The 20,345-nt window shown below is 42.2% G+C and overlaps 1 protein-coding gene across 1 annotated transcript in view; it reads right to left on the bottom strand.

Annotated features, from left to right (window-relative positions):
• CKAP2 (cytoskeleton associated protein 2) overlaps positions 1-20,345 on the bottom strand; it is a 741,255-nt gene that overhangs the window by 88,801 nt on the left and 632,109 nt on the right. The window contains exon 8 of the mRNA XM_044071663.1: positions 17,409-17,727. Within this exon, the coding sequence (XP_043927598.1) occupies positions 17,409-17,727 (319 nt within the window). The remainder of the gene's footprint in view (positions 1-17,408; positions 17,728-20,345) is intronic.

The raw sequence follows: 20,345 nt of genomic DNA, 5'->3' as shown, positions 1-20,345 counted from the left end.
TGGGACACAGAGGGAGATTGAGTCCCTGCCAGGGGAGGGGGAGCTGGAGGTTGTACAGCCACAGCTGCGACTGGTGCCGCTGAGGGAGGAAGAGAAAGAATCCACGGGCAAGTGTCCCGCCAAGATCAACTTATTCCTCCTATCCCTCACAGTCCGAAGACAAGTGGGCCACCCCCAGGCAGAAAACGCACCGAGTGTGGCCATCCGCTGGGGACAGCTTATGACCACATTCAGTGCATTTAGAAAAAATGGCCTTAGGCCCCTCAGCCATCGCACGTTGAAATGCACCCACACACAAGAAAGGGGAGGGAAAAAAAACTAAACTTTACTTTAATTACCACAAAAAAACTCCGAAAAACACAGATACAGAAAACTAAGGGCCTACTAGACTCGCACACACCGAAAAAAACTTTAAGAAAAAAGGTTTTAAATAGTTTTACTCTTATCAACACCAAGAGCTAGTCACTTAAGCTGTCAGAAGCCGCGGTAAACGAGATCTGAGGACTGGAGGGAGGTAGCAGGGTATTATGGGTAAGGGGGAGGAGCTGAGAGCTCGGATCTTTTAGCTTGGAAAGCTGCCGGCTTGGATCCGGGGTCGGATCAGATACCCACAGGTTGCTGATCAAATGAAGTTAACTACTTCAGATCTATGTATATCTTCAAATACCGAAGTCTTACCCTCCTGACAGGAAAAAAATTTCCCAAACTGACAGTCACATTCACAAACCTGAGTTAGCCTAAAAGAAAGGATAAACGTGCTAAGGCGCATGGTACAGTCTGTAACACCCCATGCACTTAGTTTAATTTGGCTAATATGGTTTCGTTTTGCACTTTCTGCTCTTTCTGGTGATTTTACACTAAACACTTGGACTGGGCTCTGATGGCAGGAGGAAGTAGCCTAATCCCCTTCTGAATTTGGGAATTCATTCACAGAGCCCTCAGTGGAATTCACTGATTGGTCAGTGGGAGGTCTTTTTTAGTCAGTTTCACTGCATAAAGTCAACCCCCCACCAGGCCAAATACACAAACAGGCAATCATTCCACATTCGATTGGTTACCTGACTAATGACATCAAAAAATGAACAAAGGGATTAAGCCTGGAAAATAAAATTTAATAAAAACCTCCATCAGCTACATTTAGAGCTTCATAAATCTAGCTGAATTGCCACACAATGTGCAACAGCAGTATTCCCAAGGCAAAGACAAAAACCACATACTTCAAATCCATAACAGTTTTAGAAGGAAGGTCTTTCATGACCTGTAAGGTATTCTAAGTCACATCTAACAATACACTTCTCAAGCATACCAACTTTAGATGCTACATGCACTTACTCATTTCTACTGTTACAGAAATTACTGACAGCTTCTCCATCAATACACAACTTTCCACTTCATATGGTTTGAACAATATTTCTGAATTATATCCCCTAGATGCTTATGCTACCACCATAACATGACACAGGATGACATTGAAGAGAATGTGCTACAGGAAGATGCTATAGAACTTTCTATAGAATGCCCACAGAAAATGGAGAACAAAAGTGTGCCCTAAGTTTAGAAGAAAATGAGTTAAGAGAAGAGTTGCTTGATTTAATAGAGATAAACGGACAAATTAAGATCAATGAAAGACTGTAGGTCAATAAAACCCAAAACGTTAGAAGTTTGATAGAACAGATCAACACAATTAGGACTGTCCATAGAGATCTATGCGATATAGTAGAAGTAAACAGGATACATTACTGTGCAGCTAAATTAACAGATAAAATTCTATCACAAGAACACAGGGTAGTAAGAGAAAGGAAGGGGAGAAATTGAATACCATTGTGGAAATATTTAACACAGAAAACTATAAAGCAATTAAGACAAGTTCATAGGTGTGTACTAGGCTAATGGCCCTGGAGCCTTTACAAGCCTAGCCCATAGGATTACCCTGGCATCATGCCACCCAACCTTAGTTCCTAGTGCCTCTGTCGAGTAGAGACACTGGAGTGATCTCCTGGGTGAATTTTCCATTTCCCATCCACTCATCAAGATTTCTTGACAATGAGGTGCTCTGCTTGACATGTATGGGAAGTCTATTCCATGGGCCTACTGGAAATTGATTACATGTATAGATCTACAAATGTGGGACTGCATAAATATCTGGTGATCTCATAAGACCCAAATATAGTGAAAGTTTTGAAACTTGAGGAGAATAAATCAAAGACAAATTCCCTTCTTAGTCTAGCAGAAGCATATTGACATCAAGTGGGAATGGAAATCAAATCAGAAGTAAATAAAAATCAAGCAGCAACTGAATGTGCCAAAAAAGAAAAGAATACAAGGTGAAGGATCAGATGAGAAGGCTAGAAATGTGGAAAATGCATAAATATTTACAAGTATAGAAAACTCCTGGAAGAACCTCATGTTGATCAGGATAGATTGCAAGAATTGTTAATGCAAGACAAATTCAAATCAAAAGATGAAAGGTTAATATTGGCAGTCCAAGATGGTGTGCTACGTACATGTTGGTTTATAAGTCCATTGAACATGTGGGAGAAACAGACAAATGTAGGTTTTGTCAAACAGAATTGGAAATGGTTGCACATCTTGTCACTGGTTGTGCTATATTAATGGCAGAAGGACTGTATACTGAAAGGCATAATAATGTGATAAGACTGTTGCACTGGGGATTGTGCAAACATTATAATATTGAAGTAGCTGAAAAACACTGGAAACATGAGCCACAAAGCACTATAGAAAATGAAGTCTACATCACATGGGATCACCCATTACCAACAGTTCAAAAGACAGATGCGAGAAAACCAGATATAATGGTCCAAGAAAGAAAAAAGTAACATTGAACATTGAAATCTCTACACCCAGTGACTACATTGTCTTGCAGAGAGAGACACAAAGTCATAAAATATCAGGATTAGCAGGCAGAAATGAGAGCAATGTGAAAGAAAGACACCCTGACAATTCCAATAGTAGTAGGAGCAATGGGTCTTATAAAAAAAAAAATCTACAACCTTATTTAGATACGTTACCAATACATGTAACTCTATGAATTGCAGAACTTATTACTGGGCAAACTGCGGGTGCTGGGAAGAGCACTTCTGGGTGGCAAAGATTGAAACAATACTAATTTCATGAACTTTAATCATACTTTGACTTAGGAATGGGGTCCAGTCATGGTATAGAAACCCTAAAGATTTGGAGAAATTAAGAGACGGAATTGTCCGACTCCACAACAAATCTTTTCTAAATGCGAAGAAAACCATGTTGTTTGGGAACCCCCTAAAAATTAGCTTCCGCTCCAATGAGAACAGACTTCAGAAAGAATAGTATTCCCAGTACAGCCCAGCAGAAGTATCTTAGCCTCACACAAGGTCCAACACTCAGTCACACTACATATAGATATACACACTACATATAGATATATTAAAGTTCTTTCCCAACTTAAATTTTGTTATAGGATATCACACCTCCACTCTCGTAATACACATCCAGCCATTGCCAAAAAGACTTAATTCCCAAACATTAAACATTGTTTGTACTCAACATTAAATACAGTTTGTCCTGCTTTGCTTACATTACACCTGCAATACTCTATTACAAATTGCAGAAAACCACCAGCTTTGTTCCACCACCAGGTAAGAGTATGCAACACTGCAACATACTACAACGTTTAAATTTGTTGCTAGTACTAAAGGGGCCACCATGCTCTATGCTACCCTATTCTTTAAAGTTACTCATCTGCTACCCCCTCAAAAAATGCACACTAAGGGATAGCAAAACTGATCTTCCCACTCATACAGATCCTACATGTAAAACTGTAGCAGAGTAAAAGGTATTCTGCATAGACCCAGCCATATGCAATAATCAGATGTCAAAAGCAATCAAACCTTGGGTTCCTGGTTTAAGCAGCGGCATGTGAGCACTGGTGAACACATCTCCCTGCCCTGTGACCATGATTAAGGCAATAGTGAATCCCAAAAGTGGAATCTGAAAAAAGCATACTGAAACGCAGCTGGAGTCTGACAGCAGTTTTGTAGGGAAGTTGGTGGCATCTGTTAATCACCATGTTGGGTACTGGAAAGCTGCCGTCTCCAACATGGAGGAATTTGTTACTAAATATTTTAATGCAGAAGATCCAAAAGTTGGACTCCATGCTTGATAAGAGTACACCTTTAAAACCAGAACATCAAAGACACTGATACAGCAGTCACTGGCGATTCTGACCAGATCCCAAACACAAGTGGATAACAGTGGAAATGCAGCAGAGTAAAAGATGCAAAGGCTTGGCTGGATTTAATGAAAGTGATGTTGACAGACTAGGAAGACCAGAGTAGAAGGAAATGTTGTTCCGCTGGTATCCCATAATGTGAGGAGAGAAGGGACTGCAGGACATCTATCCAGCAGAAGTTAACAGACTGGTAAGGAATTCCCCTTCAAGGGATTAAAACAGACAGTACATTGGGTATTTGTACCCCTAGCATGGCCATGGTAGTTACCCAAGGGCCCTTTTTGTCAGGTCTGAGCTTTATCCTTACAGGCTACTTATGGAGCTATGGGTCACAGAGAAAACTTTATTATTGAGTCCAGAGTATTTGTGAACCTTGACTATTCCACTACTATAACTGTGTGGCAATTTCTCTCTAAAAGAATAAATGGGAATTCAAACTATTTTATCCTGCCCCTTAATTTCTCCCAGGATGCACTGTTTTGTTGGCTTCCCCTAAATATGCTGAAGAGAAGCTATGCCAATAACCACCACTGGGGGAGCTGCTGATGCCACCAATACATATTCTGCAGACCTAGGAGGACCTGGAGGAAAGGCAGACTCATTACAATCTTCTGGGAACCAGGTTAGTAGCTTTGGCATGGTGTATGAAAGAATGGATTGGTTTTCAGAAGGAATACTGAAGTAAGTGTGTGTGTGTGTGTGTGTGTGTGTGTGTGTGTGTGTGTGTGTGTGGTGGTGGTGGTGGTGGGGGGGTGACATCACACTTGCATATGAGACATGTTGGCCTCTGATACTGGGGAACTCCTCCAAATTTTTGTATGGGAAAGTGTAATCACAGCGCATCCTAAGCTGGGGAAGGTAGAGTTTTACAGACTTGAATCAATTTTAATCCATGATTATACATTATGTTCATGCTTATTAATAGGCTGCCTAAAGTCATCCCCAAGATTATTTCCAAGGACCTGGCTGGTTTCATCCCAAGGAGAACTATGTTTGGAAATTTAATCAAAATGCCACAGACTGTGGAATATGCCAATTTGGATGGCAACTGGCTACTACTGGCTAGTCTGGATGCCAAAAAAGCATTCAACAGAGTAAGTTGGAAGTTTTTGTTTCAAGTGTAGGAGTGCATGGCTTTCAATTTCAATCCTTAAGTTTTACTTTCAAGATTATATCAAGGACCCACAACTAAAGCAAGGAGAGGGACAATAATGTCAAATTGGTCGAATTAAAGAGATAGAAGACAAAGGTGTCCTGTGTCTCACTTACTTGTCCTTTACATAGAATTTCTAGCACAAAGGAAATACCTTTCCCCAACTCCACAGCGTTACCATCTAGAATGAATGTAATAACATTTTTTTATGCAAACAATCTAGTTCATCTCCGATCTAGACAGAGATGTGTTATCAGTTTTTAGGAAACTGCAGAAATTTGGACAGATGCCTGGATATAACGTGAATATAGATAAAACTAAGGCAGTCAGGATTAATTATGTCCTCACAGAAAAACATGGAAGACTTTCTTTTTAGGTCAACACAGCAGGATTGCATATTTGGGATTATATTCTGGATTCCTTACATGGTACATTAAGCCAGTTGCAAAGAGATAATAAATCGGATTTGTTAACCAGGTAGGCCTACTGGACACATTCCCTTTTCAGGGGCAACCTGGGAGGGAAGTCTGGTCCAGCCTCTTGCTCAAGGTCACACACTAGGCAAACTAGGGTAGAGGGAATCAAACCCTGTACCACAGATCTACAGCTTCCAAACATCTGAACCAACTGCCAGAAATAGGAATTACTTATAGGAAAATAGGAATTACATATACCACTGGAGAGTATAACTTGTGGCTCCATACTAGGTGCCCTAGGTATGAGACTCTTACCAGAAAAAAATTCTTTGACTGGCAATCCCTTTTTAAGTTGGGGATCCAGGATTTGCTATGAGAAGGAATGATTAATCCTGACTGCCTTAGTTTTGTCTTGGGTCCACAGGTACTAGAGGCTAGTTGCCTTTGCGGGCCATTTTAAGCCTAGCCAGTTTCCCTTTTTATGCTCAAATTAACCTATCCCATCTTAGACTGTCATTACCCATCCCATGGTTGGTAATTATGTATTACCCCTAATGAGAATAAATGGGATCATATCATAGAGGGGACCCTTGCTCGTGTAAAGCACTTAGGACCTACCTCTGTCTATTAGTAAACCGAGCAGCCCTGGGATAAATTTTGTTTCCATTCTATAGATTTCTTAGAAAGAATGGAGACATGTTGGTCAAAGGTTAAGTCACAGTCCACACAAGTTCCCAAATCCCAAACCACAGGGTCAACTGTTAGGGTTCCCTGGGTAGATGACTTCCTAAATGATACAATACATTGTTGGTATTTAGTTTGTCTGATTTTTGGCACCAGTTATTTGGGACAAAGCTTCCTTGCAGAATGGACAAGTAATTTGGGGATTCAATGACTGCTCCTAGCTTGCAGTCATCCAGAGCCCTTTGGTATTGGCTTTCACTTCAGACAGTAGATGCCAAACAGGAGAGGTCCCAGTACAGAACCCTGGGGACTCCACTGGTGACTGGTATTTTTGTGGAGGCAACTTCCCCTGTTTTGGTTATCTCCATCCTGTCAGACAGTTGGGAATCCAACAGGTGTCATAGGGATTTATTCCTAATATATATCCATTTTATATACAGACATCTGTCTGAAGTTCTCCATTTGTCTCAGATACTGGGAAGACTAAACAGATACTGTCAGCTGTAGAAACAGCTATGAAATATCCTCCAGAGTATAGGAGCCATGAATTGGTAGTCTGTTCTATACACCTTTAAAGTATACCTGCGGCCTCCACAGACACTTTGGACCAAACACAGGACTAAAACTACATACTTCATTTGGTCAGGAAAGAATCAGAGAGCCCAACCGAAATACCTGCGGTTGCTAACAAAGGATGGAAGGGGTGGGCTTCATTGATTTAGAGCTGTATGCTCGGGCAGCCAGGTTAAAGATTCTGCATGCTCTTATCACTGCTCCACAAAAGGCCGATTAGGTGAGCATTTATCATAATCAGCTCCCCATTTCCTATACAAGGTTGGGATATCGGGTCAACTGTCGCAATCTCTTTCCATTCAATGGCATTCTCCTACCTTCCTTGACACTCATACCAAACTGTTGCAGGTCTTCTCACACAATCCAACCATCTGTTTGCTGGGTGCCCCCATTTCCTCTTGCCTTCTTCCTGTCTGCCTCAAATCTTCACCAGATTGTCTTATTTTCTGTACATGTGCCCATACCACTGTAATCTGTTGTCTTTGACATCTTCTACAAATTGCAGCCAATGTTCTCTTTTTATCTATCCCACAGTGTGCATCTTACCACCCATCTTGGGCACTTTCTCCATCACCTCTAGTCTCAACCTTTACTGCCAGGTTTCTGTACCATACAGTAGTACTGGTTGCACCACTGATTTGTACATCTTACTTTTCAGCTTCTTTGGCATTTTTCTGTCGTATACTGCACCTGACACTCAGTGCCACTTGGCTGCAGCCTCTCTGATTCTGGCTTTGACCTTCTCATTCAGACCGTCTCCTCACCCCTTCCAGATACCTGAAGCCATTAACCTGCTCCACTATTTTCACTTCTATTTCAGTCCTCAGCTTCTTCCGATTTCCCCCATTTGCTAACCAGTTTCATCCCATGTGCCTTCAAGCTTTGCATTCAACTCCCCTATTGCTTGCTGAAGTTCTGGCTCGAGTCTGCCTGCAATGATGACACATCGTCTGCATACAGCAACTTTGTTGATCTGTCCCCTCCAACCTGTTTGCTAATGTAGTCCATTACAAGTATGAAGAGTGGGCTCAATGAACCCTGATGCTGAGTAGTTGTACTTCATTTGTCTTCAATCTGTGGGAATACGGATCTGGATCGGATCTGAGCCAGCAACTTCACAAGCATCTGTTCCGAGCTCCAGGCTCTTCCCCTACCCATAATACACAACCACCTTCCTTCCCTCAGATAGAGTTTGCTGCACCCTAAACCAAAAAACCTGACCTAATACACCTTACTGCATACAACTTTTCCAACCACATGAAACAGACTAAAGTTGCTGAAGCGCACTCTGCTACATGCAGAGACGGTAAGGCCAGGGGAAAGAAAGGGGGAACGGTTGAAGACAAATGAAGTACAACTACTCAGATGGAACATTATGGTGAGTACATAACTTCATCTGAAGTAGTTTACTTCATTTGGTCTTCAACCTGTGGGACAGAGTCCCCAGCTACTTATACACCTGGGTGGCCCTCATGGAAGAATATTGCAGAGCCAAAGGATGCTCTCCCTCTAGATATCCAATCCAATTTATAGTGAGAAATAAAGGTATGAGATGAGGATCAAATGTCATCCAAGGATACCCTAGACCAAAAGGCTGCAGGAGTAGCCATGGACCTGGCGGAATGAGGTCTAACCCGACATGGAGGAGACCAGCCTTTGTCCTTGTAAACCTGAAGGCTGCAGGAGAAATCCATGCATCAATGGTCACCCTGGAAATGGGTTTACCCAAAAACGGTTTAGAGGAGGACACAAACTGGTCAGAATTGCGAAACGGTTTGGTTCTGTGTAAACAGAAATGTAGTCTATGAACATCTAACAGATGCAACTTGTATTCACCCTTATTTTTGAAATTTGGGAAGAAAACAGGTAAAATAGTCTGATATTGGTCTGAGAAGCCACTTTTGGAAGAAAGGATGGATTGGTCGAAGAGAAACCCTGTCCTTATGGAAAACCATGTATGGAACCTTGGCAGACTTTCTGGGACCCTCCTAGCCAAGGTGATAGCCACTAGGAAGCCTGTCTTCCAAGACAGAAATTTTAAGATCTGCTGTTGCCGCCAGTTCAAAGGGGGGCGGGGGGCAACCAGAGCTTGCAATACCATAGTAAGGTCCCACAGGGGAGTCGGATCTTTGACTGGAGGACGCAAGAGAAATGTACATTTGATAAAAGCTTTGCACACTGTGGAAGAAGCCAAAGAAGCTATGTTCTCACCAATGTGGAAATTAGAAATGGCAGCCAGCTGAACTTCCACTGTAGATTAGCTAGCCCCTTGATAAAAAATGTTTGCCAAAAAATCAAAGATAGCTGGAACTGGAGCCATGAAAGGGTCTAAATCCCTTTGAGAAGCCCAGAAAAGCACCTCCATTTGCTAAGGTAAATCTTTCTGGTGGATGATTTATGGGCTGCCACCAGAATAGTCTTGACCAAAGACAAACCAGGAGTCCTAGCAATTAAGGGAACTAGAGCAGCCAAGCCATGAGCTTCAGGCTGTCCATGTTCGGAAGAAGGACCTTCGAGGGGCGAAAGATGAGATGTGGATGGGGATCCAAGGAGGAGCTAGAAGATGAGACCAGAGGAAGGGAAACCATACCTGGCTAGGCCAAAACGGGGCAATGAGGATCACTTTGTTCCCCAGTCGACACGCCTTCTGGAGGAACTTTGGGATCAGAAGTAAAGGAGGGTAAGCATAAAGAAGACTGGGAGGCCAAGCATGGACTAGAGTGTACACTAGTAAGAATAAAAAGATCCGTGACTCAATAAAACCACAGCTTTATTGCAAAACTGAATCACTGACTTAGCGCTTTCACCCATAACATTGGGCTTCTTCAGAGTCCATTACACTCAAAAAAAATCCAAACTTTTATAGTCCTTAAGCAGGCAATCATCCAATATAAAAAAAATCCAATAAAATTAATTATCCAATTAACCCAGCCCCTGCTCCAAAACAAAAAAAAAAACACAAGAAATACTGTACTAAAACTACATGCAAAACAATAAAAATGGTTGTAATAAACAGTTTCATGTAAACCACTTAAATGAGTACTTTCACCAAGGAAAGTTAAACATGTAGTCATCTGTTAAATAAACTGGGATTTGTGTTTCAAAACACTTGCAATAGAAATGTTTTCATTAATGCCTGGTGCTTTTGTTGCATCCAGGTGCAACTGCCACAGACATTCTCTCATCTCTAGTAAGGTTTAGCGTCACCTCCCATGTCTTTAGGCATCCTGTCAATGACAAAAAATATAAATTTTTTGTAGTTGCCATACATCTTTATAATATCAGGAATTTAAATTGTGGTGACTACTTTTGGTTTGTGACTGTAGATGTAGTCAACTTATTTTCGGTGATCCCCCACCACACTGGAATTGATAATTTAATCTTGTTTGATGGGGAATACTACAAACAGACGAACGGGGTTGCGATGGGTGCCAGATGTGCACCCATCTATGCTAACCTGGTGTTGGCAGAATGGGAACAGCAGCAAGTGTTTAATTCTGTCTATATGTCAAAGATCATGACATACTTAAGGTATCTGGATGATGTAATGATTTTGTGGAAGGGCTCAAAACAAGAGTTGGAAGATTTTATTGGTTATTTGAGTAACATGACCATTTTTCTAACATTTACAAGTCACATGGATAGAGACAGGATCGAATTTTTAGATATTCTTTTGTATAAAGAAAATGGCCATATTCATTTGAACATTTTCCATAAAAAAAAATATAGCAACTCCTTTTTACATTATGAGAGTTGCCACCCTCAGTTTCAAAAGAAAAACATGTTGAAAGGTCAAGTGATTCGACTATCAAGGCTTATTAGTCAGGATTGTTTTAAATTTGAAGTGGTTTACATAAAACAGTTTATTACAACCATTTTGTTGTTTTAGATGTGGTTTTAGTAAAGTATTTCTTGTGATGTTTTTTTGTTTTGCTGCAGGGGCTGGGTTAAATGGTTAATTGGATAATTAATTTTATTGGACATTTTTTATATTGGCTGATTGCCTGCTTAAGGACTATAAAAGTTGGGATTTTTTTTTTTTGAGTGTGACTGAAGAAACCCAATGTTATGGGTGAAAGCGCCAAGTCAGTGATTCAATTTTACAATAAAGCAGTGGTTTTATCGAGTCACGGATCTTTTTATTCTTTCTAGTGTTTGTTCAATTTGGTGGTATGGACTAGAGTGTCTCTGGGGGATTCCCTCGGCAGGGGGTTCAGAGCGAAGAACTCGCTGTACTTTGTGTTGGAAGGAGATGCAAAGAGATTGCAGCAAGGCCGACTCCACACTAGAAAGATCTGCTCCACTACCGAAGGATTCAGAGACCACTCGTAAGGGATTAGAATAGCCTGGCCTAGCTTGTTCGCCAGTATGTTGGACCGTCTCAGAATGTGCATTGCTACCAGGAAACGACTGGTGGAGATCACCCATTCCCAAACTCTCATGGCCTCGCGACAGAGGGGGTAGGATCTGGTCCCTCCCTGTTTGCTGATGTACCAGACCACCGAAAGGTTGTCTGACTAAATTGCAATAGTTCCCAGAGGGAGAAATGCATGAAGGGCCTGCAACGCTAAAAGGACCACCCTCACATTGATATCCAAAAACCGGTCTCGATCGGGGACCAGATGCCTTGGACAGACCTTCCTGAGCAATGCCCCCCTCACCCTAGCTGGGAGGCATCCGTGGCTTGGGCAGGGGCGGCGACAAAATGGTCATCCCTCGAGTATTTCCAAAGAATGCATCCACTAGAGGAGGGATGCCCAGCAGACTGCTAATGTGTATTGGATGCGTCAATGGAAAATCCAACATAGACCATTGTACCGCTAGAGTCCACTCGCATATGCAAACGAGCACATGGGAGAGGTGTAATAGACGCTGCCATATCTAGGGCTCATAAAACTGACTGCGCTGAAGGAAGATGGGACTGAGATGACGGTGACATGAATCCGTAAGTTTAGAATTTTCTACGAGGTCGGGAAGATTTTTGTCTGCCAAGTGTCTATCCGTGCTCCGATGTATTCTATAACTTGGACAGGGTTTAGGAGAGATTTGGCTGTGTTGACTAATTCCTAGCTGGTGTGCAAGACATAGGAAATAGTCTCTGGCCTGACAAAGTAGACGCTTGATGGGAGCAGCAAGGAGCCAATCATCCAGGTAAGGGAAGATCTGGTATCCCTAAAGCCTCAGGTGAGCCACTACCACGGCCATTACTTTGGTGAACACCCTGGGGGCTGTGGTGAAACCAAAGGGTAGGGCTCGAAACTGGTAATTAGTCCCTAGCCGGAAAAAGAGGAATCTCCTGGAGGTTCTGTGCAACTTTATGTGATCGTAAGCATCCTGGAGGTCTATCGAGCACATTAGTCATTCTTTTGCAGGTAAGGCAAGATGGACTAACTTGACCATCCGGAACTTCTCGGCGGCAAGTGACAGGTTCAGGGTTGACAGGTCCAGAATGGGCCTCAAGTCCCACATCTTTTTTGGCAGTAAAAAGAACCTGGAATAGATGCCCGATCCAGACTGATCTCTGGGGACAGGTTTGATGGCTCGCTTCTTTAGCAGCTTGATTACCTCTAATGCTGCTGCCTCCATTTGCATGGGTGTCGCATCTAGGAGGTGTTTGGGTGGAGTGGGAGAAACCACAGACAGGATTGCATAACCTCTGGATATAATCTGAAGCACCCAAAGGTCTGATGACATGGACACCCATGTCATCAGGTGCAACGACAGGTGACCCCTGACTGCCAGACTGGTCAGACTTTGAAGAACCCGGACCTTCTTGAATTGCCTCAGAGAAGGGGATTTTTTTTAAGAGACCTCTTAGAATCGATTTTTTTTCCTCTCCAGGAGAGCCCTGTGGTTGAAGGCATGACAAATCGAATAAGGCTCCTGAACGTGGACAGCTCCTAGGCAACAGACACAGTGTATCAGTTAGGGACATTTCCTGTCTGCATTGTTCACATTTCTTGAAACCAGAGGGTTTTGACTCGAAGCCATACTGAACAGAACAGTAACACGAGAAAGGATTAGAACATTTTTTTTTTTAAAAACAGCAACAGCAACAATGAGTTTAAACAACGAAGTATAACAGTAAAGGAGGGGACGAGGAGGGTACAGCCCTCCAACTTAAACAGGCTCTGCCTGGAAGACTAGAGAAAGATGGAAGCCCTCTAAATTAAATGGGCTAAGGGTAGAACAGCTCTCCAACTTAAACAAGCTGTCCTAAAACAAAATTTTTTTAATGGAGATAAAAGTGAAAGATAAGAAGAGCCCTCTAACTCAAACGGGCTTGAAATGTTAAGGTGGAGGCCAGGATAGGGAGAATAAGGCCTAGGCTAGAGACTACGGCCAACAGCAGAAAAAAAAGCAACACAAAGTGGAAATAACTAACAAGAGAATTAACTGTCTAATCAAAAATAAAATAGCTAGGAATAAGCAATATTAACAATGATGAAGAGAATACTTAGCCAAGCCAGTAGAACGAGCACCCGATCTTGTTCAATGGCAAACAAGATCTGGGGAGTTGTCCTAGTGCATGCTGGGATAGGGCTTAGCCTCAAGCTAGTGGAAGACCTCGAGCTTGTATGCATGCCAGAGTCATATCAGAGGACTGGATCTGAACCCATTCTGGGAAGAATGAAGGAGAGATAGGACAACACCAAGTGATTTTGTGAAGTGTGGTCTCAGGAAGATAAAGTGTACTCAAGGAAATGCCATGACTTAGAATACTAGAAATCAGTTAATGCAAGGGGATAGACTACAGTGCTCCCAGGATGCAAAAGCCCTATAAACCTGCTTGAAGCCACTGCAACAGGAATTAGGCTACGTACAGTTGACTCATGAATGGCCTAAGATAGTTAGGCAAGTCAGTGAATACAGGGAAAGAATACAAAACCAAGGGTATCATTAATGACCTATATAAAAATGTTTTAATTCCAAAGGAAAAGGTGCTGGAAAAGTACAGACTTAAATGGCAGCAGGAATTTCATATACCACTGGAGATAACTGCGGTCTTTGTACTGGGTGCCTCTAGGTGTGAGGCACATTCCAGAAAACTGATCTTTTGCACAAGCCCACAGTCATGGGGTTTTAGACAGGTTTTAATATCCCACAGGGTTAGTAGGAATGAATTCACTTTTACAGAATCAGGTAATCTGCTAGGATGTGCCCTGCTATAGTGCTATAGAATTGAGAAACCTGTTAGCTTTGATAAAATTCTAAACTTCATAAATATATTCTTATCCTGCTGACATTATGGATAGAATTTAAAACCAATCATCCTGTCCTAAGTTTTAACAAGCCTTAAGTCATTTGTGAATGTCATGGTGAATGGGCATAGTATGTAGGAGTCAGCACTGCAGGTGACAAACAGCATTTTTTTATGGTTTATTGTGCTAATCGTTGGAATTGCCCTAATCGATGGAACTGTTGTAAATAAAGTAGAATTGCTTTATTAAAAAATCAGACAGGGCTACTTACAGCTGCCTTGATTGAAAACCTGCATACTTTCGCGATGCAGATAAGGCTTGGTGCTCACATTTAGATGATCTAAATGCTTCAATGTATGTTTTGTAAAAGAGCATGCATCTGCTTGCAACTCGAATTAGAAATTGTGCATATATAGCTCTGCATATTTGAATGTTTACACTATTCCTGTATATAGCACTGCTTTGTATTTCTGTTATTGAACTTCACCACTCTGACTGAAAAGAGTCAGCAGACCAGTGCAATTGGGTCTACTTTGAAAAGGTGAAATTCCAAAAATTTAAAAATTCAATCTGCTGAGACCAAAATATTGAAGATTTTCAGCTTTGAATGTTCTTAATGGAGATCACTGTACAGTGCAGAATAGGAAATTTACCGTTTTCCTCAGTGTAGCGCAATCTCAGAGTTAGAATATTTATAGCAGGGGGTGTAGAGGGTGCAAAAACATTTAAACAAAATAAGTTTGAAGTTCCAAAACTATTATATTCTTGGCAAACTGAATTGCGAAGTTTTAGAATTTCTACCTTTCAAGTAGAGCCGTGCAATTACACAGTTAAAATTTTAAAGAAATACAACAGGAGACTGGGGGAGATGATCATGACATTCAAGCTTGGCAATGATCCCCTCTCTTTTTGATTGCCCAGGTTTACAAGCCGAGGTACATGATTTGAGAATGTATAAGAAAAAGTATAAATACTTCGGACAGGGTTGTTAAACAATGGAATAAGTTAGCAAATGTTATTGACTGACTGTGTACAACTTGTAAACAAGTCTGGGTAATTATCAGTGATATCAATAATGAGGACTAACAGTTGTTTGGATATGGACCATTGTCCTTCCATGTATCCTCAACTTTACATTTCTCTAATCCCAACTCAGTCCGGCAGATGGATGGAGCCCTGAGATTTAACTAAGGGTCCAGTTAGTCACAGAGCCAGCCAGAATAACTGCAGTGATTGGCCAAAGGTGGTTTATCAACCATGGACACAAGTATTTTTGACCATATAACAGGTCCCCAGCTCTTAGACAATGGGCAGTGTAGCAGTAGGAATGGCTGCCAATTAGTGCTTCAACCCACTAAGCAATGTAGCAGCACTGTAGCCACCTTGTGTGCATGGAAGCAAAGGCACACACCAGTAGGCTCAACACTGTAGGCACTGCTTTGGCAGAGTGACCATAGCTACTGAAGGGGGGTAGGGGACACCAACCACTTAGATGGCCCACTGTCAAGCAGCTCTCATTTTAATAGGATTGTAGGAAAGAAAAGTGAAAGGGCCACTCAAAGGGGTAGGGCCCGTAAAAGATCCAGAAAAAAACTTTTGCACCCATTCAAAATGAATGATGACAGGGTCTTCCCAAAATAAATCTCCAGGAAGAGTTCCAAAAGGAAAATCCATCTCTAGTCTGTTCTAAACCCAACGGGGAATTGGTCATCAAAAGCCAAGGACTCATTCTCCAAATGAGAAACAAGGGCCCTTTTTTCTTTAGTCCCAGATGTAGTTTTTAAATGATGTACTAAGACCAACACCTGGTTTCCAAACATCTAGGTACCAAAAGCCCTAAAAAAAGAAGTTTCAATAAGTGCCTGATCTCCAGACATCTGGGCCATGAGATCACATGTCCGCAAATGCTGGGGTAAAAGCAGGGTGGTGGAAAGAATGCCTTCTAAGCAGCCAAGGGTTTTGTCCCTGTCCTAAGTCCATCTTGCTGGCAAACTGTCAGCTCTCTGGTCTCCTCCCACAATAGCAACACAATAAGAATACACACACTTCTGGACGTGCCCATAAACCTGCCTGCACACGAGTGTGATGCTTGGAGAATGAACAACTCATTGCTCTGCCTGCCTTACCCCCTAAAGTCTTTACTTAGTGTTACAGTAGACCAGGGTGTCATCCCTCCTCCCACAATAGACAAGACAGCCATCTGCTCACTCCCACACTCCCTCACTAATTTCTGAGAGTTACCAACTGCTCCTACGGCAACATAGGGGGGGTTTAACCCACTGCTTCATGGAAGTGGCACCTTCTTACCAACAGGCTTTTGATTGGGAGGAAGAGTAGTGCCAGTGGCTAGTATAAAAGCAACTAACTTCCTGTGCTCTAAAGTGGCCTGAAAATTTCTAGCTCTTCTAGTTGAAACCTTAATAAAAGTTAGCAGGAAGTTTATGACAACACAAACTGCAATCATCCTATAAACAAAAACACACTAAATACAAATCTTGTAGAATCTGATGCTCATAATAGCACTGCATGGTAATTTTTTTCTTGGACTGCAATTAGGAAATAAATTACTAGAAATTGCAAACGCATATGCATTCTAGGACAATAAAAGGTGTAAGCTTATCTGGCTGCAAGCTTCTTTGGACTACCAGACTACCATGCAAGTTTATTTTAACAGGGAATTTCCATTACAAGGTTTAACATTAAACAGCATCAGAAACACCACTCGCCATAACAGGGTGAGGAATGTCTAAACTCCTGTAAAGCTGACATTAACAAGCTTCTTAAACAAGTGTTTACAAACCACAGATGCCACTTCAGTTGCTAAATGCAAGATGGCTTGTTAAAGAGTTAAAGAATTAGCCTGCTGTAACTCAAAATGGCCCAGCTTAGCAGTTTCTATGAAGTTCATTGCACTGCAGTGAATTCTTTTTAAAATGCCCTTCCAGAGATTCATGCAAACCAGGTGTGTGTTATGCTGCAGGTTCACTATCAGGTTTGTCTGCACTTTCAGTGCAAGACTGATGGATATGGGGAGTAGGACAGCTGCCTGGATTAGGAAGGGACCACCCCCCCAAACCAATTATCCTTATGATGAAAACTTAAATAAAATGTTCTTTACATCTAGACATACAAAGACAAGAAAACATTCTTACCCCTGCAGATAAGGTGTGGTCTTCACATTATACTTCACTACTGAAGAGCCATCGTCACTTTTTGCAGGAGTGTGATCACTTGCACTCTCATTCTCATTTGGCGTCTCTTCTACACTTTCCAATTTACATTCAAGTTTACACTTTTTTCGACGTCCTCTGCGTTTCTGAGATGCGGTCAGAGGTTCCAACTCTGGGTTTTCTTCATTTTCAATTTTTATTCCATCTTCCTCCAAATTATCTGCATTTTCTCCTTTATTCTCTGCCACTGTGCTAGCAAAAATCACTTCTTGATCTGTTTCCCTTTTAACTACTACAGCATCTGTACAATTAAGCAAAAACAAATTCTTATTCATACTGCAGGCAAAATTAAAAACTGTAGTACTTCACACAGTATTACCAAACATATCAGTTTAACTTCTACAGCTTATAGTCGGCTCCAATTTAAACTTACTGCTGTATGCATACTCATGCTAGGCTAAAAACCACATGGGCCTTTTTAAGCCTAGCCATGCATCCCTAATCTCAAGCAAGTTCTGATACCACTGATAAGCGTAAGCAGGAGCTTGGGGGATGAAACATTTATAAAGCTAGCAGTGTCCATTAGAGGCATAGGTGCCAAACCAGAGATAAAAGTACAGTTTTGTACCTACCATAAATGTAGATGTTAGAGTGCAAACACTGCTGCAGTCATTACACTTGGGTTATCCTGCTGTCAGGCGGTTCCCCAGTTGGCCTGAGTTCCAAAGTCTTGGTCCGGCGTCGGTTGCTGTCACCCCCTCCCCGACGTCAGTGCGACAGGGGTATATAAGATGCAGCCGACGCCATTTTCTTCAGTTTTTCTTGCCCCAGATGTCAGGTGCCCCCAAATAGGTAGGCAATTCAAATTGCTAGTAAAGTATACAAAAGAAAAGCAAACATTTTTCAGTTACCAGCAAATATTCCCCATAGGTTGTAAAGGGTAGAAGACCTAGGTACGTACCAGCAAGTAAGAGGGGAAGGAGGGAGGGTAACCTGGACTGCAGCAGTGTTTACACCTGAACATCTACATTTATGGTAGGTACAAAACTGTACTATGTTCGTGTTACACTGCTGTAGTCATTAGACTTGGGTGGAATCCTAAAGCTGAGGTATGGTGGCTGGTTCTATAAGGCATTAGGGGTGGCTATAAGGCCCTGCAGCACAGCAGTGGCGAAGCCAGCTCTGGATTTGATTTGGAGTATAAAGGAAGATGGTAATGCTTGGTGAAGGTATGCACAGAACTCCATGTTGCTGCTTCCAAAATATCCTTGATAGGTACTCTTCTGAGGTAGGCAGTTGAAGTGGCTGTTGCCCTGGTGGAGTGAGATCTAATGCTGCTAGGTACAGGTTTCCCATGGTGTGTATAGCAGAAACGTATACAATGTCTGAAACGGCCTTTCCCTGTGCTCCTGCAGCATATGCTACCAATAATTGCTCAGATTTTCTGAAAGCTTTGGTTTTGTCCAAGTAGAAGCGTAACTGTGAATGTCCAAATAATGTAGAAGTCTCCCCTTTTTTCTGTGGTTTTGGATAAAAAGTTGGTAAGTGAATAGTTTGGTTTAGAGCCACACTTGATACCACCTTTGGCATAAACGTAGTGTTAGTTCGTAGACACCCTGTCCTGGTGGAAAATGAGGAAAGGTTCCACTGCCATTAGTGCCTGTAATTCTGACACTCTTCGTGCTGATGTTATTGCCAGTAGCAGAGCAGTTTTCCAAGAGATATATTTTAATTCTGCTGGGTTAGCTGGCTCAAAAGGAGGTAAAGTTAATTTTTCCAAAACAAAGTTGAGGTCCCAAGTTGGAGTAGGTGCTCTACGGGGCGGTCTTATATTTTTAGCCCCTCTGAGGTACTGTTTGAGCAAAGGATTAGAGAAAATTGGTGGGTCCGTGTTGTAATGAGCAGAAATGGCAGAGGCGTGGATCTTGATGGATGAGGAGAGGCCCTTGCCGAGCATCTCAGTTAAATATTGAGGTATCGGAGGAATGTTTGGGACAAGAGGGTCAAGGCTGTGCGACTGGTTCCAGGCACAGAATCTCTTCCATTTATCCGAATAGGCTTTCCTGGTGCTAGGCCTTCTGGCCTCCAGAATGATATCCATAACAGCTTTGGAGAGAGGCATTGCTTGCTTGACTAAGGAATTTTCAATGCAGCTAGGTTTAAGGTCTTTAGCTGACTGTGAAATATCAGATTGTTGTGCTGTGTCAGCAAATGTGGGATTTTAGGGAAAATCCAGGGTGGTTCTTGTGCTAAGTTCTTTAAGATTGGGTACCAGTGCTGGCGTGGCCAGTCAGGTGTAAATCAGGATCATCTTTGGCTCTTCTTGCCTGGCTTTTATAAATACCTTTGGAAGGAGAGGTAGTGGTGGGAAAGTGTATACTTGCAGGTTTTTCCAGCTGAAGAGGGCATCCACTTTCCATGCTTGTGGATGGTAACTCCTTGTGCAGAATTTCTGTAGCGGACAGTTCATTGGGGATGCAAACAGATCTATGTCCGGGCTCCACCATTTTTGTTTTATCATTCTGAATATTTGTGGATTCAATTCCCATTCGTGGGGATCCATGATGTTTCTGCTTAGGTAGTCTGCCAGTGTGTTTCTCTCTCCTGGCAGGAATTGTGCTTGCAGATGAACTTGGTAGTCTAGAGCTGTATTCCACAAGGTCATGGCTTGTCTGCAGAGGGGGTAGGAGTGTGTGCCCCCTTGCTTGTTTATGTACCACATAACTGTGGTGTTGTTTGTCTTCAGTAGCTGTCCTGGATGCAGCAGGTCCTTGAAAGCTACAAGTGCATTTTGTACAGTTAGCATCTCTTTTTGATTGATGTGAAGATGTCTTTGCTCTGCGGGCCACTCACTCTGAATACATTTTCCTGCCATGTGTGCTCCCCAGGCGTAATCCGATGCATCTGTTGTCAGTGTTT

This window comes from Protopterus annectens, chromosome 5.part0, assembly GCF_019279795.1.
Source record: "Protopterus annectens isolate FY-2018-M chromosome 5.part0, PAN1.0, whole genome shotgun sequence".
Taxonomy (NCBI): Eukaryota; Metazoa; Chordata; order Ceratodontiformes; family Protopteridae; genus Protopterus; species Protopterus annectens.
The sequence above is the reverse complement of the archived record's forward strand: the minus strand, read 5'-3'. Positions and strand labels throughout refer to the sequence as shown.